Source organism: Pelophylax lessonae (assembly GCF_965119305.1).
Source record: "Pelophylax lessonae genome assembly, chromosome: 4".
Classification (NCBI taxonomy): Eukaryota; Metazoa; Chordata; class Amphibia; order Anura; family Ranidae; genus Pelophylax; species Pelophylax lessonae.
The window spans coordinates 77,705,395-77,723,312 of record NC_138771.1 but is presented as its reverse complement, the minus strand read 5'-3'; the positions used below and the strand labels follow the sequence as shown (position 1 = coordinate 77,723,312).

At 40.1% G+C, this 17,918-nt stretch overlaps 1 protein-coding gene across 1 annotated transcript in view; it reads left to right on the top strand.

Moving 5' to 3' along the window:
- Window positions 1-11,657, top strand: part of LOC309553122 (transient receptor potential cation channel subfamily M member 7-like) — a 184,132-nt gene extending 172,475 nt beyond the window's left edge. The window contains exons 37-39 of the mRNA XM_082254018.1: window positions 1,179-1,230; window positions 4,448-4,554; window positions 11,393-11,657. Coding sequence (XP_082110144.1) covers window positions 1,179-1,230; window positions 4,448-4,554; window positions 11,393-11,517 — 284 coding nt within the window. The 3' untranslated portion in view covers window positions 11,518-11,657. The remainder of the gene's footprint in view (window positions 1-1,178; window positions 1,231-4,447; window positions 4,555-11,392) is intronic.
- Window positions 11,658-17,918: the final 6,261 nt, after the last annotated feature.

The following is a 17,918-nucleotide window of genomic DNA, read 5'->3' as shown; positions in this document are numbered from 1 at the left end:
ATTAATTTTAATATTTTTTCATTTTTTATCCTTTAGCATACATATATTTCCCACTATTTCTACCAAACACTTTTTAGTATTATTAAAATGGTCAAAACAACTAGTAGCAGCTGTAAGTTTAACATTTTTTAACCCAATAGCAAGTACAACACAGGTGCGTTCATAAACAAATGCATAACACATATTTTGTATCCTCATGCAAATCAAAGTAAGAAAAATAATTCTAGAGCTATTATCTATGGCTAAGGCTAAACTAATGAGCTGTAAACATGTTTAAAGCGTCTCCAATTGACAATATTGGGTATAGTATTTTGCCACTGTTTTGGGGATGCACATATTTATAGACTTGACATACTTGGTACCTCTTTCCTTGACATAATCTCATCATTTATATTTTACAAATCTAAAATACTAACAGGTTCACGCTAGTCATTCCTCCCAAGACCTCTTGCTCTCTAGCTCCCTATCACCTCCTCCCATGCTCGCCTCCAGGACCTCTCCCGAGCCTCTCCTATTCTAGGGCACTCCCTACCCCAATCTGTCCGACTATCTCCTACTCTGTCCACCTTTAGACGATTCCTGAAAACTCATGTCTTCAGAGAGGCCTATCCTGCCCCACCTAACAAATGTACATTTATCTTCTCCATCAGCCCATCTCCCACAGTTGTTACCTTTTGTATTTCTTGATCCTCCTTCCTAGACTGTAAGCTCTAATGATCAGGGCTCTCTGATTCCTCCTGTATTAAACTGTATTGTATTTGTATTGTCTATCCTCAAAACGCTACGTAAACTTTGCACTATATAAATCCTGTATAATAATAACAATAACAGGTTTTAAACAGGTATATGAATATATATAAAAATATTTATGTTATGTTAAATATTATTATAAATAATAAATATTTTATATTATAGTTATGAGTATAATATATGAATATCTGAATTTAAATATATAAAATAGTTGTTCAAACAGTTGCTCAAATATCATGTGAAAAACGAAAAAACAAAAAAAAAATGCTTAGGCAGCAAAACGATTAATATAGTTAAAATCTTTAATACTATTACCAAAAAAAGTCAATTTTCAAGTCACTCGTGTATCTTAAGTTGTGACAAACGTTTTCACATTTACTGTTAAAAACCTCATTATAAAATATTTGTGCTGTATTTTTTTTTTCAAGGCGTTGGGGAAAATTTGACAGATCCATCTGTTATTAAAGCTGGAGAACACAGGTGAGTCATACATATAGAAACTAATTTAGCTAAAAGACACACCCCACTGACAGTATTTTGAAATGGAAAACAAAATCCTGTGTTCGACTGGATATTCCTGTCTAACTACATCACAGAGCTGACTTTGGTGGAGTTAGTTACATGGACCTCATAAGGCCTCATTCACAATGGACATTTTTACAGCTGCTTTTTTTGGCTTCAGACATTTTTTCTGCAGCCAGCAAAATCCCCAGCATGTTATCCTATGTGTCCATAAAATAAACCCAGAACTAACGGGTTTTGAGAGGAGTTTTTCAGCTGTAAAAATGCTTTAACTTGAATAAAAGCCTAAAAATGCTGAAAAATGTGAAAAAATTGGGCTATTTTGTGTTTATCAGTATTTTTGAGCCATACGCTTTTGTGGGAGTATAGTTTTGCTAAAAAAAAAAAGCCAAAAAATGCTAAAAAATGTTACTGCAAAAATGCAGAAAAACTCCTTCTACAGCTACAGCTTTCTACTGGCGTTTTGATAACGTCCAGTGTACATGAGGCCTAACTGTAATTTTCTATCTGCTTTCCTCTTCTTATGGAGATTACTGTGCATTCAGTGTATTGTAGTTTTATATTTAGAAATAAAATACAGGCAATACTATCTTATTTCAAACATACAGTAATAGCATATAATGACATACCATACATTTCAATGATATCTAAGCCCAGGAACAAAAATGTAATGTATTTTGGTTTACCAGTTCATAGATGTAGTGGCTGCATTAAATTATATTTTGGTTAACAACAGTTTCTGCTTGCACAGAAAATATCTTTTGATCTTGTCAGAAGTATAATGTCCTTGTAACTTCCTGTGCACTGAACTGGAATCTCAACCAATGTAATTCAATCAGGAGAGCAGCGTAAGGTGACAACGCTGCTCCTCTTTGAATACATTGTCACCCTAAGACAGGGCAGGACAGGTGTAAGGAGGTGTCAGGTGGGGTCTCTGTGTTCTGCCACTAGCTGGCGCCCTTCCCTAGCAAATAAATAGGCATGCTTTAGGAAGAGGGGAGTTCAGGCTAACAGTCAGTAGAGGGGCATGGAGGACCTGGCCCCTTTGGGATGTGGTGGAGCCTGGACTGCAGTTACGTAACTTACCATGAATACGACATTCCCTGGCTGGGGAATGTCTTGGTGTTCTTTTTCTCCCAGTTGGACTTGGGTATAGGAACAGGATGAAAGACTGTCCACCATAGGAAGTGCTAACACCCGCCTCTGGAATTGTGTAGTGCTTGTCTCTTACTTTCACTGGTGGCCTATTCCATAACTGATCCCTGACTAAGCCAGGGGGAGCAGGTTAATGTTCTATGCTAAGGTGGAACTAATCTTCTATTACTAACTCAGGAAGTGGGGTTAATGCCAGCTAGAATGTACGCTGACAACCTGCTGATGGCACCCAAGGGTGCAACAAATGTCCTATGTTCGCTTGGCCCAGCTCACAAGTGTGTTACTTGCAGAATCACCAGGGGAAAATAAAGGAAAGAATCCCGAACAAAAGAAAACGCAAGCAACCACCACATCTAAGGGCTAGATATTAGGGGTTTAACTATGGTTTGAGTGTTACTGGACTTTTGTTGAGGGAAAAAAACAATTCTCTCCTGGAAATTCATATACAGTACATTGCACGGATTTTAGCTAACTTTAATTTAGAGACTTGCCTGCTGCTGTTTGTGTTGAAACAGAAATATCCCACTTAACACTAGTAACTTTTGTTATATCTAATATACACATTGAGGGATGACTTTCTGTTGCATTGCCTTTTACTGGCATTGTCTTTTCCTTGCCACTTGATTTTAATTCAACAACTGAGAAACTAAAACACATACAAATTATTATTTAAAAAAAACCCAGGTATAACTAATTTTCTTATTTTCTCGAATATAATTAGTTTATATGATCCATCTAATGACCATAATGTCAATTATGTAAAGACCTAGCCAATCACGTCAACACCACACCCCAGGGTATGAAAGTAGTATAAAAAGAGCAAAGACGGGACCTTCACGGTGTTGACTTCCCCATTCAGTGAAATTCAGAATACACATATCTTAAAAACTGTTACTTTATTCATTTCCAATAAAATAATTTACTATAAATCACAAATAAAATCAGTACAAAAAAGTATTGCACATGATAGTTAACAATTCAAGAATATCACCACCCTCACACTAAGGAAGTTCAACCCCCTTCCACAGATCTGCTGTATTATACAATATGACCGGTGTAAATAAAGGAGGGTAACAAACTCCCCCCGATGCATTTAACATTTGTGTCTTCCTCAGGGGTATTTAGTAAGAGGGTTCGGGTAGGTGAAAAGTTGAATTGTAGTCTCAGAGGGAGTTATGGACATTCGCTTCAACCGGTCAAATGGACTACCGGTATTCCAAAGAGGAAGGGGGGGACAGAGAGAGGAAAAGGCAAAACGGTGTGCATCCACATCCAAAGGAGCGAAAGACGCTCCCAAAACCAGGCATCCGACCCAGTCAGGGGAGGGAATGGAGACAGGTGCCAAACCTATCACAGATAGCCTCAGTCCCAATGGTTCTTATCACCCGGGTTTTGGGCCAGATTCAAATTGCTAAGGCCCACACCAATGGCAGTATTAGGTCCAATAGATGCCTTTCCGATGCTTCAGCTTGTTCCGGACACCGTAACACAGATCCACTCCTGGATCTCCTCTGACCAGCTGTTTGTGTTGAAACAGAACTATCCCATTTAAGACTAGTAACTTTGTTATATCTAATATACACATTGAGGGATGACTTTCTGTTGCATTGCCTTTTACTGGCATTGTCTTTCCCTTGCCACTTGATTCCAATTCAACAACTGAGACACTAAAACACATACAAATTATTATTAAAAAAAAAACAGGTGTAACAAATTTTCTTATTTTCTCCAATATAATTAGTTTATATGATCCATCTAATGACCATAATGTGATATTTTTTTTTTTTAAATACTTCAATTAAGAAAATACTGCATTATGGCCAGTGGATGGATCTGACGTTCATGTGAAACATTTGTTACGGCTTGGAGAATGGTTGTGTGACATTCATCCAGCAAATTATTTATAAATAGACTCCATACTGTGCTGAAATGGAAATTGTCTTAATCCAGTTTATGATTGATCTGGTAAATCCTTACCTAAGCTATAATCTTTATGTCATGTTTTCTTACTCTTGTCCAGAACGAATGACATGGTATTTGGACCAGCCAACCTTGGGGATGATGCCATTAAAAACTTCTGTGCCAACCACCAATGTAACACATGCTGCAGGCACCTAAAACTTCCAGGTAAGTTGTGGCACAGTATAGCTATTGAATGCACCTGAAGGCAGTATGGGTGAACTACTGGTTTGTAAATCAGTTGCCGGTGAAAGATACCACTCATTATGTCTTCACTGATGGGACAGCATAATATTGCACATGTAATTTATTGTTTTCAAATGTACATGATGAACAAGTGAGGTCCATGTCATCAGCAAACCTGCAGAATACAGCTCTCCCATAGCAATGAATACTAACTTTCTGTAAAAGGGTTGTGCTGAGCCTCTATCATATGGTGAAGATCCCTGGAATGAGGAAGAAGTATTAAACATGACATGCTACATTAAGGGGGTAGTGGGGATTTGTTAAAGGACTTCAAAGTTCTTCAGAAATGGTTGCCATGGGCTCTATTTGATCTCATGATACTTGTCTCCTGTTCAATTTAAAATATAAATATTCAGGTCTATTTTTTTCTGTATTTTCATGCACTTCAAATAAAAATTTAACAGACGTCCTTGTTTTCATCTTGCTTAATTTTGCATTGCACCCCAATGCTTTATAATGGACTAGCACTGCATTTCATAGGGCTGCATGCTAACGATGGTCACAAGTAGGGATGATCGAACTTTTGAAAAGTTTGGTTCGGCCAGAACATCCGAACTTCCCGAAAGTTCGGCCCGGATTTCAGAACCCCATTGAAATCAATGGGACCCGAACTTCGGTAATCAAAAAACACAATTTTTAAGCCCTAAAACCCAATAAATGCCCCTAAAAAGTGCCTAGGGTTCTGGGTCATGCACCATTAACTATTAATCATACAAAAAAAGTTCTTAAAAATTGTCATTTTTGATAAAAAAAAGCCAATTATTGAAAAAAAAAAAAAGAGAGATTTTTTGATTTTGACTTTGACTTTGAAGTTTCAGCTCTGTAGCATGTCCAGAACCATGAAAAAAAAAAGATAATTTTTCAGTAGAACAGGGATGTGGGACCCTCCTTTTAAACCTATATGATCTTTTTTTTCTGGTTCTGGACATGCTACAGAGCTGAAACTTCACAGGTACACATTTTAGACCCCCCAGACACAAAATCACACAAAAAAAGTTCTTAAAAATTGTAATTTTTGATAAAAAAAAGCCAATTATTGAAAAATTAAAAAAAAAAAAAAGAGATTTTTTGATTTTTACTTTGGATTTCGTATCTGGGGGGTCTAAAAAGTGTACATGTGAAGTTTCAGCTCTGTAGCATGTCCAGAACCATAAAAAAAAAGATCGTTTGTATTAGAAAACTTTCAGCAAAGGAGGTTGGCTTCGCTGCTGTAACACCTTGCCGGTTTAATAGCAGGCATTTTTTTGGGTTCTTTGCAGTCAGGAAAAACATCTGATGTTTTGCCTGCCTCCAAAAACCCCCAAAAAATGCCAGCAAAAACACACCTGGGCATTTTTTTTTTTGACGCTAGGGTTTTTTTTGGCATTTTTTGGGGTTCTTTTGAGGCAGGCAAAACATCTGAACTTGTGTATAGTGGTGTATATACACACATACATATATTTATATACACACCTAGACATATATAGGTGTGATAGTAGCAGAAATGTATGCTTGCGCTAATGAAATCATTTACAGTAATATATTTCTGCTACTATCACACCTATATATGTCTAGATGTGTATATAAATATATGTATGTGTGTATATACACCACTATACACAAGTTCAGATGTTTTGCCTGCCTCAAAAGAACCCCAAAAAATGCCAAAAAAAATGCTAGCGTCAAAAAAAAAAATGCCCAGGTGTGCTTTTGCTGGCATTTTTTGGGGGTTTTGGGGGTTTTTGGAGGCAGGCAAAACATCAGAACTTGTGCACAGTACCACTATACACAAGTTCAGATGTTTTTCCTGACTGCAAAGAACCCAAAAAAATGCCTTCTATTAAACCGGCAAGGTGTTACAGCAGCGAAGCCATACTCCTGTGCTGAAAGTTTTCTAATACAAACAATCTTTTTTTTTTATGGTTCTGGACATGCTACAGAGCTGAAACTTCACATATACACTTTTTAGACCCCCCAGATCTGAAATCCAATGTAAAAATCAAAAAATCTCTTTTTTTTTTTTTTAATTTTTTCAATAATTGACTTTTTTATCAAAAATGACAATTTTTAAGAACTTTTTTTGTGTGATTTTGTGTCTGGGGGTCTATAAGGTGTACCTGTGAAGTTTCAGCTCTGTAGCATGTCCAGAACCATAAAAAAAAGGATTGTTTGCATTAGAAAACTTTCAGCTCAAGGGGTTAGCTTCTCTCCTCGGTTTTCACACCTTGCCGGTTTCAAAGCAGGCATTTTTTTGGGTTCTTTGCAGTCAGGAAAAACATCTGAACTTGTGTATAGTGGTACTCTGCACAAGTTCTGATGTTTTGCCTGCCTCCAAAAACTCCCAAAAAATGCCAGCAAAAACACACCTGGGCATTTTTTTTTTGACGCTAGCGTTTTTTTGAGCATTTTTTGGGGTTCTTTTGAGGCAGGCAAAACATCTGAACTTGTATATAGTGGTATATATACACACATAATTATATGTATATAGACACCTAGCCATATATAGGTGTGATAGTAGCAGAAATATATTACTGTAAATTATTTCATTAGCGCAAGCATATATTTCTGCTACTATCACACCTATATATGTCTAGGTGTGTATATAAATATATGTATGTGTGTATGTACACCACTATACACAAGTTCAGATGTTTTGCCTGCCTCCAAAACCCCCCAAAAAATGCCAGCAAAAACACACCTGGGCATTTTTTTTTTGACGCTAGCGTTTTTTTTGGCATTTTTTGGGGTTCTTTTGAGGCAGGCAAAACATCTGAACTTGTGTATAGTGGTATATATACACACATAATTATATGTATATAGACACCTAGCCATATATAGGTGTGATAGTAGCAGAAATATATTACTGTAAATGATTTCATTAGCGCAAGCATATATTTCTGCTACTATCACACCTATATATGTCTAGGGGTATATATACAGACATATATGTGTATATATACCCCCTATACACATGTTCAGATGTCATGTCTGACATCAAACATGTCCTCAAAAAAGCACTGGCAGTGGCAGTCCCTGCAGCATGAAAAATGCTTGCTGGTGAGAAGCCATATGCCTGTGCCGAAGCAACTCAGAGAAATGATCATTTCTCTATAGCGGTCACCCTGCTATGGAAGGGTTTTGTCACCCTTCCATAGCAGTCACTGTCAGTTAACCCTACACTACACTACGGTCCCTTTACACTTAACACTTTCCCTACAGAAACTAATTTTTTGAAGCTAACTTAAGTGTAAAGGAGCACTCTAACTACACTAGATATCCCTTTCCTCACACTAAAAATAGCTAAATGACACTTTTAAAGTAAAATTAACAGAACTGCTTCCACTCTCTTCCATGTCCAGTATAACAATGCTAGGAATATGGCGGGGGCGATCTTATATACTGGGGGGCGTATTCACTAATGATTGGTCTAGGGACCCCCTAGTCACTCCAATCCCATTCCTAGCATTCTCCTGCCCCCTCAATTGGCTTTTGCTAATGGTTCTGGTCCAATCATGGGCTTTTAAAGCCCATTTCCTGAAGCATTGCATTTTGGTCAGTTCTGGTTGCCGAATTCCGAACTTTTTGGGCAAAAAGTTCTAAATTCAGCTGAACCTCGAACACCCAATGTTCGGGCCGAACCGATGGTGGACCCGAACCGTTCGATCATCCCTAGTCACAAGGTGACAGCCTTAAGACCCTCCAGATCAGTGGGGGTCAACATACATGATGCAGGGGGCCTCATGTGTGGTCCCTCACATCACCATAGGACTGCACATATGATTCAGTGAAATATCTTTTTTTTTTTCATTACTGGCCATTAAGGTCATTCAGTAAGCACCAAAAACACAACCCCTCCTGATGGCTGCATAAGTAATGCCAGAGGGTCCCAGGATCGGCTCTGAAGATCTAGATCAAGCTTAGATAGAAGGTGCTATGACTTTTACCATAAATCAAAAAATGTTTCCTCATATTTAAAAAACAAATCTTCTTATTCAGTAACACTGTTGAAACATAATAAAGTTTTTGCTTTTGGTTAAATCAAGATCTGTCTTTTGGGGATGTGCATGGTACAGCAAAATACTCATGTGAGAAGGCCACAGATGTGTCGTTTTTTAGGCTGATTTTTGCAGATTTTTACATCTAAACAAATGAGGTAGATGGAGGAATTTCTCCCGCTCGGACATTGTATGACAACGGGATCCACTGCTGTCACAATACACTGATCTGCGGCAACAGCTGATTGGCTGCAGCTACAGATTGACAAAAGCTTTCTAACATGTCCCTTTTACAGAAGTCAATCGACTTCTGTTAAAAAAGAGTTAGCCACACACTGATCAAAATTCGGGTCGGCCCTGCTGACCCTCTGATTTTCATTTAGTCTATGCCCAACTTTAGATAGAAGCTGACCCTTAGGGACAGAGCACAGTGAGTGTGGGTGAATGGCAACTTCCACTTGAAGCTTCTTACACAAGCATCCTGGCTTTGTGATAGTGTTTGTCACACTTTGTACTGTGATTGCATGTTCACCTTTAAAAAAATATATATATATATTGTATTTATAATTTTTTTTACAGGAGCCTGAAAAGCATTGCACCCTTGATCAACAGATCATGGGTGCAATGCCAGGCTCCTGCACAGTCTTCCTCCAGCTTTGTGTCATTACCTCTGTATGGGCTTTCTGTTACAAAGCTAGAAGAAGAATGGATTAACAACAGGCGTGCTGATCAGTGTCCTCCCAGTTCATTAAAGCTACTACAAGTCTGTCTGCTGCAGTGGTAGTTTTTTCATTCAGAGATCCCAGTGAATGAATGACGCAGCTGCGCGCTGTTTTTTAAACGTTACAGCAAGTGTGGGAAGAGGATGGCCTTGCCCGCTGTCACAGTGGAAGAATGTAACATGTTCAAAAGGTTAACCTTATACTTTAACCACTTTACCCCCAGCCCTATTTCAGACACTTTTTGTTCACAAGTTAAAACCAGTATTTTTTCCTAGAAAACTACTTAGAACCCCTAAACATTATATATATTTTTTTTAGCAAAGACTCTGGAGAATAAAATGTCGGTCATTGCGATATTTTTTGTCAAGCGGTTTTTGCGCAGAGGTCTTTAAAACGCCATTTTTTTGGAAAAATTTAGAAAAATCACATTTCACTGCATTTAAAAAAAACTAAACAGTAAAGTTAGCCCATTTTTTTTGTATATTGTGAAAGATGATGTCACGCCGAGTAAATAAATACCCAACATGTTACGGTTTAAAATTGCGCCCCCCCCCCCCCCCGTGGGATGGCGACAAACTACGGTCAATAGAGATCTCAATAGGCGACGCTTTAAATTTATTTAACGGTTACCAGTTTAGAGTTAGAGTGTAGCTCTTTTTTTTATATTATTGCCCATGCTCTGGCGATCGCGGCAATACCTCACATGTGTGGTTTGAACAGGGATTTCATTTGCGGCTCGACTTCCGTATACGTTTTTTTTGTGCGCGAGCTAACGGTGACGGGGGCGGCTAAAATGTTTTTTTTTTTTTCCAATTTATTTTATTTTTTTCACTTTATTACAGGTTTTAAAAAAAAAAAATCTGATCACTTTTATTGCTGTCACAAGCAATGTAAACATCCCTTGTGACACCAATATGTAGTGACAGGTACTCTTTATGGAGGGATCGAAGGTCTAAAAGACCCTAGACCCCTCCACTATACTTCCATGCATGCAAAACGCTGAAAACTGCGTTTTTGCATACAGATGTTTTTTAAATTTGCCGCTTTTTGCAGCACAGTAACCTGGAAGTGACGTCATGGACGTCATCGGAGACCCGATCAAAGCCGTTTCCGGCATTGATCGGGACACCATCCAGCCGGCGGACGTGCCGGCTGGGTGCTCGGGGCTCCCGGTGGGACGGGAGCCCCGAGCAAAATCACGGAAGGCTGCGGGAGGGGGGGGATGTCCCCTCACCCGGGTAACGATCGATCGGCTCCCGAGCCGCATCGGGCGTTACAGACGGAAAGCCGACCGTTGGCTGTTGACCACTGTACTGGGATGGTGCCTCTAGCTAGAGGCATCATCCTGATATACCCCCGCAAAGTGTGCAGACGTAAATGTACGTTGATATGCGGTAAGTGCTTAAATCAGCCTTTTTCAACCCTGGGGTGCCTTGAGGTTTCTTCAGGTGTGCCTTGAAAAAATGCCTAAAATTGCCCAAAAAATTGTATACAAGCCAGCATGTGGATGACGGCTGCCTTTTAAACACACAAAGTCAAGAAGAAGAAGAAAAACATAGGAATACTAGTCAGCAGCAGTTTGTAAATGTGTATTTGCTTTTGGAAGAATAAATCACCTTTAATGGTGGGTGTCCTACTTGGACGTGTGGATGTTGCTGCATTGTGTAAAACTATTAGAATGGGGTGCCTCAAGACTGTCCATAATTTTTAAAGGGTGCCTCAAGATTTTCCCTAATTTTTAAAGAGTGCCTTGACTGAAAAAAGTTTGAGAAACACTGCTTTAAAATATGCACAACCCTATACCGCTAAACACCCTAATCATAACATAGAACATTGAAGCCCTATCTCATTTTGCTTAAACCTAGCTCCACTTTGACTATGTTTGGTCAAAATCCTAATGACTGTCCTTTTCACCATCCAAAATGTACACCCTCCGCCCATATTATGGACAGTTGAATAGCATTCTTAATTTGTAAGTATGGTTGTATACATCTTTGTTTTACTTTTTTGCTACATAGTATTTGAATACATGTCTGCTAAACAAGATCATATATATCTCCTCAGAGATAAAGAGGAACGACTACGTTGTAGATGAAGCTTTGCTCCGAGGAAGCGCTCTACTCATTAATGAGAGTCAAGGGACAGAAAGGCCAATCCAGCAACCTTTAAAGGAAGATCAACAATGTTAACCTGAAAATAATGTTTCCTAAGCACTCCACTGCCCTAGAATAATGGTCGTGTTTGGCATAATGCCTGGGTATCTGGTGATTGTGCCATTTGTTGGTCTTTTTCACTGTTTACTATAATATTTTACAAAGAAAGCCACTTTATTTTTTATTTAGGAATACATCGTTTTAGTCTTCTATAAAATGTTCTTTTTTTAAATGTTGATGCAAATATTTGTCCATGGATGTATTCCATATACTGTAAAATATTGTCATAAGATGGACATTTTTGTCAAATAAAAGGTCTAATTTTTGTACAGGTTTGCCAGTGTCATTTTTATACTACAGATGGCATAGGTGTGCATTAGGGTGTGCACCCCAAAGCTCAAACACACATCCCTCTCTCTGCAGCCTCAGCTGCACTGGACGGTGAATGAATAGGTAGTGCTCTGTGATGAGCGGCTTCCTGTTCGTTCACAAACTGAAGCATAGTAAACACAGCTTAGTAAGCTTCAGTTATGATTGAACACATTGAGTGTGTTCACTATGTTCATTTAGAAAATTAAGGGTTGGTAAATGACATATTAATTAGCCCCTTCCCCAATTCTCCATCCTGAAACATCCCCTGCAGCAGCCAAGGGGAGAGGAGAGGAAAGGAGGGAAGCAAGAAGCACTAAAGTGGGGGGCTCAACATGAGGGGAAGCCAGGGAAAGTGGGGGAATCGGCATGATTAGGTGTGATTAGGGTGTGCCCAGGCACAACTAGCACACCCCCTGCGCATGCCTATGACAGATGGATATATGCCTCTACAGGTACTCATGCCACCATAGCGGGTTTGCTTTTTTTACATACAGTAAGTTAAAGCGGTGTTTCGGCCTCCCCCTCCAAAAATGTAAAGTCAGCAGCCACACCTACTGTAGCTGCTGACTTTTAATATTAGAACACTTACCTGTCCTGGAATCCCGCTGTCCAATACTGCCACCGCCATTGCCAGTAAGGGAACCCGGCGGTGAAGCCTTGCACAAAGTGCTCTGTGCTCAGTTACTGGCCTGGAAGCATAGGGAGGAGGAGGGAGCCGAACTTCTGATGTACCTCGCCACTGCGAAGTCCGATGGAAGTGGGGAAGGGTACTGTCAAAAACAGGTACTTGCTCCCCCCCCCCCCCGGGGAGGAGACAAATAAGCAGATGTTCCACTTTTGAGTGGAACTCCGCTTTAAGCTGGCCTGCCCAGTAGTAGAATTTTGTTTAACAATTTTTATTTTTGAATGTTCACTATATTTTTTTTAATGATTTGGGGAAAACAAATCTATGTTCGTTTTTAACCCTCATTTGATTTTTGTTTGGGAAATTCTGTTTCTATCAAAATTGAATGTTAAATTCACACAAAATTCTGAAGTACTTTCAAACGACATTTGTGAAGTGTCTGTTTGCATTGGAATTGGAATGTACTGATGAGATTTTTTGTACAAATGTTTGGATGAAAATCTACCAGGATATGGCCGCCTTAAAGTGGAAGTAAACCCTCCAATCCTTTACAGTCAAGGAAGCTGACATCTGGTCTGTTTGATCTGCAGTTGGTGCTGTACGTGGGATCAGTTATGACACCAGTGATTTGATGGTTTGACAATTGGTTGGAGAGCACCAGCAAATTTGATAGTTAGCATTCCTGGCATACCTTGAATGTATCTCTTTTGGTAAAAGGTTAAATCAGTGGGTTTAGTTCAGCCCTGGAAGGTTTTACCCCCTTAATGACCAGGCCATTTTTTGCGATTTTGGCACTGCGTTACTTTAACAAAAAATTGCGCGGTCATGCAACGCTGTACCCAAATACAATTGATGTCCTTTTTTCCCACAAATAGAGCTTTCTTTTGGTGGTATTTGATCACCTCTGCGGTTTTTAGATTTTGAGCTATAAACAAAAAAAGAGCAACCATTTTGAAAAAAAAGCCATATTTTTTACTTTCTGCTATAAAATATTCCCAATAAAAAATGTTTTTTATTAGTTTAGGCCACTTTGTATACTGCTACATATATTTGGTAAAAAAAAAATCCTAAAAAGCGTATTTTAATTGGTTTGCGCAAAAGTTATAGCGTTTACAAACTACGGGATAGATTTTTGGAATTTTTATTTATTTTTTTGTTTTTATTAGTAATGGCGGCGATCAGCGTTTTTAGCGGAACTGCGACATTGCAGTGGACAGATTGGGCCCCTAACTGACATTTTTGACACTTGACCAGTGATATTAATACAGTAATCAGTGCTAAATATTATGCACTGTTACTGTATAAATGACACTGGCAGGGAAGGGGTTAACACTGGGGGGATCAATGCGGTTAATGTGTACCTAAGTATGCTTACTAACTGTGTGGGGGAGGGGGTTCTGTGACAGGCACAAAGAGATCGAAGTTTCAGCTTAGCTGAAACTTCTGATCTCTCCCTGACTGTCAGACAGAAGACTCCCCTGCTTTGTTTACATAAGCAGGTGGGACTTCTGTCAGTTTATCTGACGATCGTGGGAGGCTGGCGGCAATCGCCGCCGCTCCTCCCACAGCCCGCCTCCCGCTGTGCGCTACCAAGACCTCATGCACAAAATCATGTAGTACTACGTGATTTTGTGCAGCCGAGCCGCCCTGCCGCAGTAATACTATTAAGGCCAGTCGGCAAGAGGTTAAAGGATAAGTTCACCTTTGGGAACATGTTACATGTTCCACCTGATTTTAGGATGGAACATGTAACACGTTTCCAGTGCTGCAGCCGCAGCCCTCGGTCCCTGTGACAGCAGTATGGGGAGAAGTTCCCTGTACTAGCTGTCACTGTTTAAAAACAGCATGGCTGCACGGGGCTCCGCCCACTTGGCCGAGTCATTTATACACACAGCTCCATGTGTCTGAATGAATGACAAGCCCCGACATCCTTAGCAGCTATCGGCTTGTAGTTCTCAATGAACTACCACAGTGCTGTGTTAGTTCATTCATTGGGTCTGTCTGTCAGGGAGTATTGGCTTACCCGTATGGGATTCCTTAACAGTGTGCAGGAGACCTGCATGGCAACAGACTCCTACTACAAAAAAAAAAAAATGTATTTTTTTAAAAAGTGAACTTGAACCTATCCTTTAAGCCAGGCATGTCCAAAGTCCGGCCCGCGGGCCATTTGCGCCCCCCAGGCCGCTTTAATATGGCCCCACAGATAATTAGGAAAAATCTATTGTTGTTGCCCCTGTGAATCCCAGAGCGCTGCTCAGGACCACTGGGATCTCTGGATCTTTCAACACCCATGTTACTTGTGAATACACTAAATGTTAACATCCACCGCCCATCCCCACCAGCTTTATATCCCTTGCTCAATATGGCCTCAGACTTAAGGTCCGTACACACGATACGAAAATCGGAAGTAAAATTTAATCCGACGAACGATCTGCCGATTTTCAGATTGTTAGTATAGTGCTTTCAACAGCCGATAATGAATTTTCGGACGACAAAATCTGGATGTGCAGGCTATAAAATTTTTATCATACGTCAACACAACATCCGATTTTCCTTTAATTAGTACAGTTATCGTCTGAAAAAAATCGTAAGAGCAAGACTAGGCATGCTCAGAAATGAAAGAACACATACAAAACAATTCAACACATGACATCACTTCTGAAGTTGAATTCTGTCGTACGGGAATTTTCGTATGAAAGTAACCTCTTCACTTTCGATATGAGACTAGCATGCAACATAAATCGGACGCAAGATCGTTCGATAATCTGATAGTGTGTACGAGGCTTTAGCCTGATAAGGGAGCACTAAAAAACACAAATTTGGCGCTAGTATGACAGGACCAGCGCTCTCTCCATGATAACTGGCATAACACCTGTTTAGATTTGTCATCCATGTGACGAAATGAAAAGTATGCCGTTTGCAATAAACTTTGCATAAAATAGTTAATTTGCATTTAATTTTAATGGTCCAAAGAATGTCAGGCAAAATGGTCGGCCCTCAGGCATGTTCACTTCATCAAATCTGGCCCTCTTGAAAAAAGTTTGGACACCACTGCTTTAAGCAGTCATTCCAGCTCTTCTATGCTACAAATGGCTGCCTTATCATATGCTACAGCTAACCTTATCTGAGCTACAATACAGATCTGAACAAAGGCTGTCAACATGAATTCAGCTTAAATAAATACTTCCAACCATCATCCAGTTTTTTGCTCCCTGCTTGATTACTATGTTTATTTGTAGTAGATACACTACTCTGCAACCGCACCAAAACCTGTTAGGGCTGTTATCTGTCACAACAAAGGCTCACATAGAGGTTGCTATTTACTGATTCCTGGAAATGGTTACATTCATAGTCCTAGATCATATGTCAGCAATACCTTCAAGCTGTCCAGTAGTTGGGCAATGGCAGCCCTGAGATGGGAGCCTTGGCTGTAACAAGTAACAGCTGTCATTACAGGTCCCCTTGAATCCACTTCACTAACATCTCATTCAACAAATAAGAAACAAGCTAAAGAAATCAAAACAAAATCGCTTACAGTTGCATGTTGTGCCATGGAGTGTTGATTTCTTGGCCTCTACCTCCTAAAGGGCACGGTAGATTGGGTGAAGTTGTGATATTAGGTAAAAAGGTAAGTGTGTATAGTAAGGGCTGGGTAAGGGGAATTTGTACTAAAAATAATGTCTTGCTGTGCTGACAGATCTCCTTATCAGCTATAAAACAAGATTTGAACACTGTCTGTCCTAACAAAGGGTTAAAGATTTAGAAACTGGCCTCCAGTACTGTATGGTAATGAGGGTAGCTCAGTATGTCAATGGTGTGTGGGGGAAGGGACACTGTGATATTTTCCAGAAATGTTTTCAATCTGAATACATGTAACAAATTCGGTGGAGTTTTCTCAAATCTGACTGCAAAAGTGGAAATACATTTTTACCACTTGCAGACTAGCCACCGTAGATATACGCAAAACAACGTACCTGTTCGTGTAGCAGATAGTGGGGGCGTGCCCCGCCGGAGGTGTGCACACGGGCCGACTGGCTAGAGGGGAAGCCAATCAGCGGGACCGGCAGACGCGATGTCCGACGGGCACCCGCGATTGCTTCACATGGAGACAGAACGGCAGTCTGCCGATTGTAAACACAGCAGACAGCTGTTCTGTCAGTAATGAACACAGGGATCCTGTGTTCCTCCTATTTAGAAACACAGGTCTCTGTGTTCATCAAGTACATCCCCCATACAGTTAGAAAGCATCTTCTAGGTACACATTTAACCCTCTGATCGCCCCTAGTGCTAACCCCTGCCCTGCCAGTGTCATTAGTACAGTAACAGTGTATATTTTTAGCACTGATTGCTGTAATAATGTCACTGGTCTCCCCAAAAGTGTCACTTAGGTGTCTGATCTGTCCACCGCAATGTCCCAGTCCTGCTAAAAATCGCTGATCACCGCCATTGCTAGTAAAAATGAAATAAATAAATAAAAATGACATAAATCTATCCCCTAGTTCAGGGGTATTGAATTAAAATTCATGGAGGTTGAGTCAGTAAAATTTTCTTCCAGCTGAGGTCCGAATCATATGTTTGGCTCTCAATGGCACCTCGGCACAATGGGAAAACGTGGCGCGTCTTTATGAGTGCCACATCCCATGGTGTCACAGTACCATGCAGCTTGGTATGGCGCAATTAAAGAAAAAAAAAAAGTCTTATTTTTCGGTGTTTCTGCTCATGAGGCAGCCCACTGAAATAAATGGGCCTCCTACATGCTTTACGCAATAATGTGAAGCTAGCCTCAGATCCTTCACATCACAATCCTTTTTATTACATCAGTGTTCTCAGTCCCCCTACCAATCACCCCCCTTCACATTACAGTCCTCAGCCCCCCTTTACATTCTTGTCTATGGCCCCCCTTTATATCACCCCCTACTTCAAATTACAGTTCCCAGTGTAACGCTCCTGCGTTTCATGTATGGTGTGGATTTTCAGCTGCAGAAATATTCCACTTCAGTAGTCATGTAAGAGAGATGCTGAGATACCATTCCCAACCTCAATGACTCATCATGTGTGGAAGGTCTTAATTCAGCTAGTAAATACACACACTCAACAAGCTGGTTCCTAGAGTGACTTTATGTATGTAGTAACACAGTGATGAAGATTTAAGAGACAGGTTGAGTGGAGGTGGTAGGTGACAGACACTTGAGGGTAAGACAGTAGCAGATGGATGCAGGTAGGTTTAGCAATCATGTATGGTAGCAGATGACAGAGTAGCAGGTGGACATACAAGAGAGATCAACCCAGTGCAGGAATAAGTAGCAGTAGTCTTAAGAGCTAGCAATCTAGATATGCAGATGTGATAAATAGTCTTTACTATGCAGAGCTAGATAGTGTAAGCTTAGTATAAGTTTATAGAGGGTTCCCCTGCGGGGTACTTAGCACTAATAGCAATACA